Source organism: Camelus ferus, chromosome 19, assembly GCF_009834535.1.
Source record: "Camelus ferus isolate YT-003-E chromosome 19, BCGSAC_Cfer_1.0, whole genome shotgun sequence".
In the NCBI taxonomy this organism is placed as follows: Eukaryota; Metazoa; Chordata; class Mammalia; order Artiodactyla; family Camelidae; genus Camelus; species Camelus ferus.
In genome coordinates, this window is record NC_045714.1 from 9,748,022 (window position 1) to 9,761,261 (window position 13,240).

The 13,240-nt window shown below is 44.5% G+C and overlaps 1 protein-coding gene across 1 annotated transcript; it reads right to left on the minus strand.

The window, feature by feature from the left end:
- Window positions 1–465: 465 nt before the first annotated feature.
- CBLN4 (cerebellin 4 precursor) lies at window positions 466–8,304 on the minus strand. Its single transcript, XM_006186147.2, has 3 exons — window positions 6,683–8,304; window positions 3,692–3,808; window positions 466–1,791 (listed from the first exon to the last, which is right to left on the minus strand). Exons 1-3 carry the CDS (start codon window positions 6,971–6,973, stop codon window positions 1,594–1,596), a joined length of 606 nt encoding a protein of 201 aa, XP_006186209.1. The 5' UTR covers window positions 6,974–8,304; the 3' UTR covers window positions 466–1,593.
- Between the last annotated feature and the right edge of the window lie 4,936 nt (window positions 8,305–13,240).

The window sequence follows — 13,240 nt, forward strand, 5'->3', positions numbered from 1 at the left end:
ACATCCATAATAACAGCTCCTCCTAAAAAGAAACCTGCCTTCTTCTCTTTGTCCTTTAGTGTTGAGAAAAAGGCAGACCTTTCCCCCAAAGTCTGTAGTTTGAAAATATAGCCACTCCTTCATTCACTGAGCCCCTCATGATATTTTAGGGGATCTTTTTAAACTTAACTTCCTGACAGTAAGTCCTTCTGAAAGAAAAGTTGACTAAGTTCATTGATTCTCTCTTGGCGAGCTCAAAACTCCTGGATCTGGACAAATTAAACACAGTAAAGATTTCCTATGCCAATTCAGAGGAGGACATTCCCTGAAAGTTCAGAAAGCTTTTCTTAAACCACAAGACAAAGCAGTGAGAGGAAGGAAGGCAGGCAGGACAGGGGGGAGGGAAGGAGGGAGGGTTGGTGAGAGAGAGGAGATAAGTCATGTAAAATACATATTTCCAAAACCGAAAGGACAAAACAATTCAACTAACATATAGTAACCTTTATTCCATAACAGAGACATAAATAATTTTATGAATTCATATGACCCGTACAAAAGACAAAATAAGATATTGCACTAAGTTTCAATATGGGATATCTGGATTTAATATTATCTTAACAGATAAATATATACAATTTAAGGAGTTAAGGCAAAACCAGATGATACTTCAAACACAATAGAAGGTTTGAAAAATAGGTATAATTAAAAACAAGGGTATCCCATCTCCAGTTAATGAAGTGGTCATGTCTAAGGAAAAAAAATCCCTTAGGTTTTTAATAAAGTGGTTATTATCAATCATGTTAATTAAAGTGAGCAATAAAGTATAAGGTTTCCCGTGGAGCAGAGCTGTTTGGCAGAGGTTTGAGGATTGAGCACTTAGAATTCGGGAAAGCAACTTTCTCCTTGTTAGATTTATGATCTATTCTTCCTATTAGAAAATATAATTTGGAAAATATGACTCTTTCACATATATAATTAAAATACAACTATGAAGCATTCTTTTGTTGTTGTTTTTTAAGGGAAGTCATGTTGGTGATCTCGGAGAGTAAGTTTGCGGGCAAGCCATTTACCCTATTTGTAGAGAAGACACAAAAGCCAGTGGTTACCTCAAGAGAACGAAACAAACTAATTCCAAGGGGGAAAAAAAGCAAGTGTAACCAGCATATCAACACAACACACGACTCTTTGGCAGTATCACACTAATCGCTGCTGAAGTCGGAACTTGGGAGTTCTCTAATTCTTAGACCTGGTTGCCAGTCTTTAAAAACTAAATAAATAAAATGGCACATCTGCAACGAATTCAGTAATTCCAGGGAATTAAATTCAGAGTGAACAAGTGAACCTTGCAGACAGCTTTTAATTGTTACACTTAAGCATAGATAGTTTTCGACTGTTGTGAGTCCGGATCCAAATATACTGAAATGCACACACACACAAAAATCATCTGTGCAGCTTGGTACTGGTTCAGACAAGGCCTAGAATCCTTAAAGAGAATCCATATTCACCCATGAGAAACCAATAAAAGACATCAATCCGACGATGAGGAAGTGATCTTCCAGGAACTCAGGGGTGGGCCGCCCCTCACCTGGATGAACATCACGGAGAAATCAAATTCTATAGGGGGAACACCAGAAAGCCGGAAAACGTGGAATACTGCCAGCCTCCGACCAAGTTACCTTTCTCCAGTTTCAGGTAAACCTTATCCTCTTTATCGAGGTACAGCAGGACCCCGTTGGTGGCAGCTTCACGAGTAACGTCTTTATCCCCAGCGAAGGCAGATATTACCGGTTTTCCGTTTAACATCAGGTTAACCTACAGGGAAAAAAAAAAAAAAAAACACCACACTGAGAAGTGCTCTCTAAAGTCCAAACACGCAAATGAATAAAACAAACCAGAAACTCACAGTTAGAAAAAACTAGGGTGACCAGCGGGGAGGGGGAAGCTGGCGGGAGGGGATTAAGAGGTACAAACGATTCTGTGTCAAATATCTAAGCTACAAGGATCTATTGTTCACCACAGGGTAATACAGCCATTATTTTCTAATAACTGTAAATGGAATATAAGCTATAAAAATATTGAATCACTATGTTGTGCACCTGAAACCAATATAATATTGTTAATCAGCTATAAAGTCAAAACATCTACAAGGGGAGGAGTGGGGGCAACAATGTTTCAGATAACCAACCTGGTAATATAGCTGATGTTCAGTAAACATACCCTCTTCCTTTCAAATTAGCCAAGGCCAGCGGCTAGACTTAGTGTGATCTTACTGAGCTGATCTTTTTTAATTAAAAAAAATTTTTTTTAATTTCTCCCATGGAAATCAAATGCTCACAAAAGAATACCATCTCTGGAGAGTAATCTAGCCATGTGAAAACTGGCTTCCCTTCAGCACGTAAATTAAGCTTACTATTTTACTTACCTCTCTGTTCAAAACTTGTTTTTTGGTAATGAAGCTAGCCTGAGGCTTTCCAGCACATTAGTCAAAAGAGCCCCAGTGCCCTTTGCCCTGATAAACCCAGATACAGCAAGATTCTACCCGCATCCTTGCAAGTTTAAGGTACAGCTGAGACATAGAGAGTGCTGAAAATCAGCTGAAATTATGGAATATGTGCATGTGTTGTGATTCCTTCCTCTGTTTTCCCTAAGAAATGTGTATTTAAAATAATAATCACCATGACTATTGAGGATTTTCATGATGGATAATTAGCAAAGAATCAACTCAAATTTATTCACTTATCTCTATACTACAATTTTGATTATACTGTGTTAAACATTACATCAATTCCTAAATATTGGGGCTTGGGAAAAGCTTTTCCACGGAAGTAAATTTATTTGCCAGACGGTCATCGTTTTTTATGTTAAAAGTAATATTGAATAAATTAAATCTGAGGCTGATTAATTTATGCATTCACTGGGATACATAAAAGTGGTCAGTGAATGTGTCACCTGTCATTGCCACTGGCATAATACACAATACAAACATTAAACGTGGGATAACAAGTTATCCTAGAACTCCACAGACAGGGACTGGTGTTACTGAGTGTTAGCATATTTGACTGGCCTCATCACTGTCCTTCAGTGTTAAGTTCAAGCCCACTCCTTAGAAAGGAAAACACGAGATATATTAACTGAGGAACTGCAGCTGGTGAGAATTCACCAACATCAGAGGAACTGAGGATAAACCACTGAAAGCAAAAGCATAGAACACCCTTTCTTGAAAAGTATATTGGAAACGACTGTTGTGAGGATTAAATGAATACTCTTGAGAATGATGTTAAAATTTTTTTGAAGAGTGTATTGAATAATTGTTCCTTCACAGATTTACTCTCAGCGGTTGACTGTATCTCAAGATGACAGCAAGTTTATTTATTCAGTAGATACTTGTAAAGCTCTGACAGTCTTACTAGTTATTTTTTTCCTTACAAGTTCAAGTAATTTTTGCACATGCACTGAAAGCAGTCAAGATCTGATAAGGAGATTTGTGTCCCTGGATTTTTACTGTTTTTTAAGTGATTGGTTGTTATTAAGGTAATAAGTTCAATTGTTTATATTTCCTTGTGCTTTCTGTCACGTCTTAATGGATGTTACTGGAAATTAAGCGCTTTAAAAAATAAACTACTATAAAGGTGGAAAAATATTTAAATACATAACCTACTACCAATAAACCCTGTTGTCTGGGGGTAGAGAGGGAACAGGTCTAAAGACATACCTGGATTGTTTGGCTCTGGTAGACTTTAATTACGTGAAAACTGAAACTGTAAATTCCTTTTCTTGGTGCTACAAAGACAGACTCCAGCGTGAAAAAATTACCCACATTTACTAGGATCTACAAATAAAAAGAATAACAGTAAATTACTACAATATTCTCTTCTGTAAGTAAAATAAGTTTTCTTCCTTCCATTTTCTTTTCTTCCTTTTTTTCTTAAGAAAGAAAACTAGCTTTTAAAAATAGAAAATAAAACATTAAGTTCTCTTCCTTTTGTCTTTAGTGACTTAGAAAATGGATTTGTATATTGGAAGTTTTCTCTCTTTTTTAAATGTTATGGGAAAAAAATAAGGTCAACTGCTTTGTACTCATGCCTCAATTTCCAGCAAGGCCTAATGGCTCTGGAAACATCTAGGAACATGTGAAGGCTCAGAAATATTAGCTTTACCTTGAGAGTCAGATAAAAGGCGTCTGCCACGTATTTACACGCCCAGCCTCTACGAGCCTTCCCAGTGTCCAGAGGTGACGTTTCCAAGCCAGCCAATCGGCACCCAGGGGCTCTCTGCAGTCATTCCTGGACACATCGTGCAGAGGCCTGGGCACCCCCTCCACCATGTGACATAATCCGTGACACTGAAGAGTCAGTGCACAAAGTGATCTGAATGCCTGGCCCTCCTCTGAGCCTCTGCCAAGCCTCTGCTAAGATCCATGGCCATTGGTTTCACTGCTATCATCTAGGCCTTACTTATATTTTGGCAATGACTCAGCCTTTGCAGGCTGCCAAAGAGGAGAGACTGAAATAGGTGGCCTTCTTGTGTTCCTCTCAATTCTATCAGTTATTCCCCTTATCAATCACCTGCTCTTTATTTAAAGTTCAAGGGGCCAAAATGATGAAATAAAGCACCAGTTCCCAAGAAAATAACAATGCATTCTGTATTCCAAGAGGTTCGATCTGGTTCTACTGGTGATGAAATTAGCTCTGAATTTCAGTAAGTGGACTCCTAAACTAAATGTCACATAGGTACATCCTTTCCTATGAAAAAGATCAAGAGATGCGTGTGTAAGGAGGTGGGCAATATAACTGGGTGTCTTCCATTTCTCTCCAAGAAATAAATCTGTAAGTGGCATTCCAAAATATCGGATATCCTTATAAAGACATTTACCCTATATCAATGACAATCTGCTACTATCTCTTTTATACACTACATTAATGACAATATTAAGCCTTTCGTATAGTTTCCTAAAGACATACTATTACCTCTGAGTGATGCACCAGAATATAGCGATGGTCAGGCAGATGTACGACGTGTATCACTTTATTCTGAGATTATACCTTTTTCCAAGTAAGCCTCAGATTTCTTTCTCTGGCCCTATGATACGATCTTTCAACAAGTCACCAGCTATGCAATTATCCCAACAGAGGTTTTACAAAGATTCGTTTAAGCACATTTAACAGAATTCGAGGTACTTAGCAGGGACTTCCTGAATCAGATACAAGTAGCATAATTCATTAACAATAATGGAAACAGCTGATTAGTGTTGACTACACATAAGGCTGGATGTTGACTCTACACAGTAGTTAGAGTATCCAGGCACAAAGAGATTTATAACTAAGTATATCTTGTTGCCTCTAAGATGCATGACCCTCCCAGAACAGAAGAACAAACCCTTCTCCTCTTCTAATTGACCGAAAGGTCACTGAAAAGAATGCACTGTACACAGCATAGTGCAATGTCCACAGCATTTAATTAATGCATTGAAATACAAGCCAGGGGTCATGCTAGACTTTATTTCCATCAAGATGGAAAATACTGCACCAAAACCCCACAGGGGCTGCTTAATTCTTTTAAAATGATGGCTATTCAATAGTTAGCCCCAGAGAGGCATTCCCTGTCTTTGGCCAGCTGGAGAGTGCATTACTTAGGAATTAAGTAAGGAATAGAAATGTCACCTCGTCCCTTCCCTGGCACATCCTGCAGCACCACTTAACCTGTGCTCCTGCACGTGTGGCATACAACTGTGATCCCAGCATACGACTTTGGCATTTAAAAGACTCTGGATGCTGTTAGGGTTGAAATGATAACCCTGGAGTCTGTTTTCAGATTCCTTGCTAAACTGATATCCTGGGGTTTCTCATCAGCCAAACCCCAGAGCTCCTGGTCACTAAAACGAAGCCACAGCTTTCATCAGTTCCTCCCCTATCCCCTAACCTCAACCCCAAAGTCTGTCTTTCCCCACTAATTTGCATTTCTCCTAAAGGACAGAAGCAGGGAAAGGGAGAATGGCTCCCCAGCGCTTCCCTTCGGGAGCTCAGCGCAGCTGCCCAATTCCTTGTCCTCTCCTCCTCTGCAACTTTTCCCCAAGTACCAGAGAAGGGTTTTCCGCTGCGGTGGTGCCTGAGACGTGTATGGGGATCCTGGCAGCGGAAAGGTGAACGAGATCTGACCAGGGCCAAAGCTCCCCACCCTCTTCGGCCATCTGCGAGATCTCTGCAGAGAGTGTGGGAATCCCACCTCCCCAGCTCTCTTTGGGGAGACGCTTCTCCATCTGGGAGAAACAAATCATTTATCCAGCTTCCGCAAGGGTACAGCGCGTGAGGATGCCTCCGCGGCACCTGCAGGAGAGTCTGAGTCAGGGGGCCAAGCTCTGGCCAAGAGATTGCGAGGTCCAGGGACCAGAATCTCGCCGGCTCCTACGGACCTGTTGCTGTTAAACTTGTCTTGAGCTCTCGCCGCCAGCTCTGTGCTCCCAATCGCTTTCCCACCGCCCCCAGCAGCTCTTCCGGAGGCCAAGAGGGACTGGGGGCGGGGACGGGGGTGGGGGAGACATTAGAAGTTTCAGACAGACATATCTGGGGAAGGGAGTGCCGAAACGACCCCCCACATTCCACTAAGACCCGCTCAGCCTGAACAGCCAGCCTGGATCGGCGCTGCCTAGAGGTCGGCTCCCCCACCCCCGACCCCCGTCGGTACTCCGCATCCCTGGAGGTCTGACCTGATCGAAGTAAATGATGCGCGTCTTGTTGCTCATCTCGGACGGCTCGTGGTTGGTGCTCCGCACCGCAGAGAAGGCGACCTTGGAGTTGGCCGCCCGGACCGAGATGCCCAGAGGGGAGGAAGAGGAGCCCTTGGAGTCCGTGGCCGGGTTCGAGTCGCACACCACCAGGCACTTGCCCTCCAGCACGATGGGCTCCGTGTCGTTCTGCGCCCAGACGGGCAGCCCAGGCAGGGTGAGAGCCAGCAGCACGGCCGGCACCACGGACAGCGCCCGGCGCCCGGAGCTCATGATGAGCCGAGGGGGCAGCCGCAGCCGACTGGCGCTTCTGCTCGCCCGCGAAGCCTCCTACCCCGGGACCCCGGAGCTCGGGAAGATGCCGGTGGCTAGATCGAAAGCGCTGCAGGAACAGCGGCGGCGGCGGCGCGCACACTTCCACCAATTCTACGGTTTGAAGGCAAAGTCTCCCCTCGCGCTCTCTTGCTGGTTCTGTTACCTTTGTCCTTTAAGGAGCTCATGCAGAACCCCCTACCCCACCCTCCTCCGCTCAAGAATCAGCCCTGCCTGGGGCCCTTGCACCCACTCTTGTTCCTAGACATTTAAAGTCACCAAACCCTCACTTTCACACCTCAGAGGAGAAAATGATAATAAATTCTCACCCTAAACCCAAGCACCCCCAGGTGAACCACGGAGCAGGAAAAAACGAAGAGGACTCAGAGAAGCCACGCGGGTGGTGGATGGCGAGCGGTGCCGTGTCGGTCCTGTACGCGTCTGGCTTGCTGCAGGGACGAATTACAGAGGCAGAAGGTGTTTCCCGGACTGGGAAGAACGCGAGGCTGTGTTCACGGCCAGGACTCTAGCGACTCCCACTTTCGCTTGGTCAAAAATTCCTCAAAGCGTAGTGTCTCCCAGACGTCGGCAGGTGGGCAGCGGTTAGCCGGGTCCCCAAAGTGGAAAGCAAAAATTCTCAGGATCAGTTCCAGGGTGCAGGACGGCTCGGCCGGCGAGGTCCTCTCCTGCCTCTGTCGCACGCCCCGAGTCCCTGCGCACAACTTTCTCTGTCCTCGCGCAGCCAGGAGAGCGCGAGGCGGGCACACGCGCGCTATTTATAGGAGCGCACGTCCGGCTGGGGTTGGCTTCTAGCTCAACCCGCCGGCTCTCGGGAAAGGGGAAGGAGTCTGGTGACCCCAGCTGAGCATCTCCTACCTGGCGTTTAACGCACCCTGGAATGAGCCGGGCGCCCAGCGATGCTGGCTGCCAAGGTCCGAGACCACCCAGACCCGGTGAGCGCGGGGTGCGGAGAGAGAGCCCAGAGAGAGGCGCCCACCGCCCTGCGTCTGCCCCAGCTCGGCGTCTCCTCGCCCCCTCCTCGGTCGGGGCCGGCGGAGGGGGCTGCGGCTCCCCTCGCCCCTCCCGAGCACGGGACGCTGCCGCCGAGGGCCCTCCGGGCGGAGAGCGGCGCTGCCAGCCCCGAATGCGGAGCTGGATGGGCGGCAGCGGCCTCCCGCGGCACGCTGCTGGGGACCTGGGGACCCGCGGGCGTCCCGACCGCGCCTGGCCCAGAGCCTGCCTCTCCGAGCTCTGGGGCCTGGCGAGCTCCGGGAAGCCTTGGGGCGGACCAAAGCCGGTGGGGGCCGCTGGGAGGAGGTGCCTGAGGCCTTCTCCGGGAAGACGAGCCTCCGAAACCTCAGGGCGCGCCTTCCCATCCACACCGCGAATACACCCCAGGCAAAGCCAGGGAAAGAGTGAGAGAGAGGGATTTAACTCAGCAAGAATAAGTCCTCCTAAATTTTACCCCTAAAGAAAGCTACCCACCCCAAGAACACAGCACCTTTCTCCCTCTTGATGTGCCGCACTCCCCTCTGTGCCGCCCCATTGCCATCTTGGCCTCTGATCCGCAAGGTTTCTCGTCCTCCTCCGCAGCCACCTCTGGGACGGAAAGGCTTGTTTCTGTCTGTGACTGGCTGCGTGAACTTGGCCCAGTCACTTACCCTTTCTGAGCCGGCGGGACTCCCCTAAGGTCCCGTCAGCCCTCCAGTTCTGTGACGCTCTGGGGTCCTGTCACTCCTTTCCCAAATTCCTTCTAGATTTCCAGCTGCCAGAGGGCAGGCACCACATCTTTAATCAAAACGGCACCCCCATCAGCCTTTCGGAGCTCCTAAAAATATACTGACGCATTATTAACTGAAGGGATGTTTGTTGAGCAATGTTCCCCAGATGGATAGCTCCCTACTTCCTCCTGAAAGAACCCCCTCCTTAGCATGGATTCAAGCCCTTCCACAGTAGAAGCCAGGCCTGCATCTCCAGTCCTGTCCCCTCAAAAGGTCCTTTGGGAGGGCTGGGTGTTGAGCCATAAGCACTACCTGAAGCTCCAGCTGTTAACACTGGAAATACTCCTATTGGTTGGTATTTTCCAGGCCCCCACCTCCCTATAATTTTGCAACTAAAGAGTTGGTGCCTGGAGCCATAGGAGCCCCCAGATTCTGCTCGGGGTTGGGGGGCAGTATCAGTACTGACTGGCTGCTGCTCCTACCCTGGTATTTGTAATAGAGTTGAATGAATCTAACCTACAATCTAATAGGGTGAACTGGTACCTCGTTTCCCCCACCCCAAGCCTAGCATAGCTTTTTACCTGAACCCTTGCCGCACTTTGTAACTCTCTCCCGGATCCTACCACAGTCTGCCTGGATAGCAGCTGCAATTTCTTCTCATTTGATGATGTCTTTTGAAGACAGGGGCTGGATCTAATTTGGTTCCCCTTTTTCTCCTGTAAGGGTAAGTACTCCACCTTCCTTGTTCAAAAAGCTGTTTAGTAACTAATAACTGGGCTGTTCAATTTCAGGCTGGGAGAAGTTTAAGAAAAAAGCTCTGTTGATGGCAGAACTGCTAAATAGTCAATAGGTATCTTGTCTACAAAGGCCAATATAATCTGTCTGTATCCTTTCCCTCTTTAGGCATCTTTCTTCCTATAAGAACTCAGATTTAAAGAAACTCCTTCCCTCTCTCCTCTTTCCCTCTCCAAAAGTATTCATTTTGAAGCCCCCAAATCCAGCAGAGCAACCATATTAGGGACTCCATAATTGACTGTAAAATGCCTGGATGCTCCAGATAGAATGTCATTATCACACATTCACCTTATAGTAGTATAAACTGATTTAAATGACTCTCTCAGTAAAATTTAAATTCAAGGCCTCCTAGGTGATTGAAGATGAAAGTCTTGGTTCCTTACTAAAGAAAGGCTGCTAGATTTCCTCTCCCTAGGATCTGAACAAGATGCTGAGATGTTCCAGTAAGCACGGGGTGCTGCAGAGGAGAGGTCTACAGTCTCCCAAACTGGCCATTTAAGGAAGAAGTGCAAGTTTAAACAGAAGAAACAGGAGGACTGACCACACTTGTAGACAAAAGCAGATTCTGGAGACTGCATTTCTGAGATGGAGGGAGTGACGGAATGGACAGTGAATTTCCAGTTTATTAAGTCCTGTTCACAAGAGGTCCAGCAACTTCTTCTAAACTTGAGTTTCTTTGAAGCCTCCTGCATCCTTATAATAAAACTCATTTCACTTGAGCTAGTTTTAGTAATCTACTACTGTTGCTTGCCATAATCCTCATTAGAACCACCTCCCAGAAATCATACCACATAAGCCCATATCTCTCCTGCCAAAAGACATTAACAAATCCAATCCCTTGCCTGTAGGAAATGTTTTCCTAACATTTGGGGAAAGGAAGCATCACCTGCTCCCCACCCCTACTCCAGCTCCAGCACCCCCAGGAGGAAAGAAACGTGATCAAGTACAAGTTTCTTCCAACCACAGCACAGATCCACTTCTTCTCATTTTTCTTTCCTTTTCTTTTTTCTTTTCTCTTCTTTTTTTTTTCTCAAGTTGCAGATGTACTATTAGAAAATCTAGTTGTGATCCAAGTATTTCCCTTTTTCTGAGATTCCCAGATTGTATTTGATGCCCGGGAATTCTGTTGCTGGATCTTTAGCGATTTATTTTTCTGCACTTGGGCTCAACTTAAAACAAATTAGTAAAATTAAATTAAAATATGAACCAGTCGTGCATAGGAAAGCAGTACTTCTGTGGTCAGTGAATTCCATGTCTGCCTGTCTGACCATCCCTTAGAGAAACCAAGTTCCAAGCAAGCCCTAGACCATAAGGATCCATGAGCAATTTTCTGTTTCTAAAGAAAATATCTTGAAGAAGGCAAAGATGGACACTAAGGACCTCGCCTGAAAAACAGCCCCATGGTTGCATGAAAGAAGGCTCCATGCATCAGGCAGCAGACAGAGCCTCTGGTTAGTCATGCAGAAGGTGGGAAAGTGAGAAAGAGAAGTTGGGGGGAGCAGAGAGACTCACATCATAGCCAGACAAAGCCCCACTAGGTCACTTAATTACCCTTTGCTCTCTGCAGTGACAGTTATCAACCCAAGCAAACTCTATTCTTCAAGGAAGAATAAGTAGCTTTAGGAGGAAAAGGCTTTGTTAGCAACCAATATGTGAGTCTTGAATGCTTCAGCGCAGTGTTGAGTAAATCCTCAGGACTCCCCTTGGAGACAGCCAAATTACTGACTTGTTTTGTATGAAGACTGTACTTGTGGGGGGAAACATAAGGATGATTTAAACATCATTTTTAATTGATTTCATAATTTAAAAACTGTTTGGGATGGTTCCCCAAATGCTACACTGGCCAACAATAATTTTTTTTAGGTTCCATATATAAATAATATCATATGATATTTGTCTTTCTCTTTCAAATTTACTTCACTTAGTATGATCATCTCTAGTTTCACCTATGTTGCTGCAAATGACATTATTTCATTCTTTTTATGGTTAAATAGTATTCCATTGTGTATATACACCACATCTTCTTTATCCAGTCACCCTGTCAATGGATATTTAGGTTGCTTCCATGTCTTGGCTATTGTAAATAGTGCTGCTATGAACACTGAGCTTCATGTTATCTTTTCAAATTAGGGTTTTCATCTTTCCTGGACATATGGCCAGGAGTGGGACTGCTGAATCATTATGGTAAATCTATTTTTAGGTTTTTGAGGAATCTCCATACTGTCTTCCACAGTGGCTGCACCACATTACATTCCCACCAGCTGTGTAGGAGGGTTCCCTTCTTTCCACATCCTCTCCAGCATGTTATTTGTAGACTTTTTGATGATGGACATTCTGAACAGTGTGAAGTGATACCTCATTGTAGTTTTGATTTGCATTTCTCTAATTATTAGTGATATTGAGCATCTTTTCATGTGCCTGTTGGCCATCTGGATGTCTTCTTTGGAGAAATGTCTATTTAGGTCTTCTGCCCATTTTTTAAAATTGAGTTGTTTGTTTTTTTGATAGGGGGCTTGAAATGTTGAGTCCATGCTTAGGTACTAACAATGGGAGGCCAATGAGGCAAACAGGATTTATTGGAAGGACCCTATCTCACTGAGTCCAGGGGCAGAGCTGAACCTTGGGAATGTAATGAAGCCTTGTGGATCACCTAAAATGTTGCCTTTTCTACCTATCTGTCTAACAATATATCTATCAATCACCTATCAACTGTCTGTATGTCTACTTCCATCTCTCTCTCTCTCTCTCTCTCTCTCTGGCACATCTGCATTATTCTTTTGCTCACTGCAGTCTAGCTTTCTCTGAATCCTACATGACGGACAACAGCAAGTGACACTACCAAGTTTTACACATAACAGAATCGTCCACCCAGAAGATACCCCAAAATTCCAGGGAAGAGACAGACTCACCGCCCCCTCTGGGATCACACATCCACACTTTGCAACACACGCATAATAATTTCAACAACTAGGTATGTGGAAAATTGAAACAGGGTTGAGAGGAGAGGACAGTTCCTTAAAAAATGCTGCAAATAATATGTGGTGAAGGGAAAGGGGCAAGATACAGATTAATTTGTAATGTGCAATTCCATGTACACTTTGTAATATGCGTTTCCATGTTAACAGGCTATAAGTGTACACAGATACGATATATTTGAATAAGCAGGGGGAAAATATGAAAAGCTAGACAGAAAATTATCAACATCAGAGGAATGGAATAAAAGGAAAGGAAACACTATTAATTTTACTTCAGCTGTTTATTATTTGAATGGCCCAAGCAATCTTTACATTGTGATTCACATTTAATAGTTTTTTTAAAGGAAAAGGGTGCTAGAAAGACCATCCAATAGGAACCTACTACATTGACTTTTTTTTTCATAACTTGAACTTAATTAAAGTTTGGAGAGAAAAGGAACTAACATTCTTTCTCATAAGCGGCACTGGTTGAACAGCAATTTCCTTTCTTTTGTTATATTGATCCAGCTCTAAAAAAAAATCATTCACTCAAAATTTAAGATGTTCAGACATATAAAGCCTCTCAGTCTATATTTAAGGAAAAAATTACATTGAAACTGGTAAAGCTCATGAGTAGTATCAAAATACCTGATTACATTTTAAATTCAACTCAGCTCTTTATATAACGTGGTAGCACGTGGGAAAGGCCTAGCTCAGTGCCTGCCTGGCCTATGACATGTGCCCGGCCACAATACTTT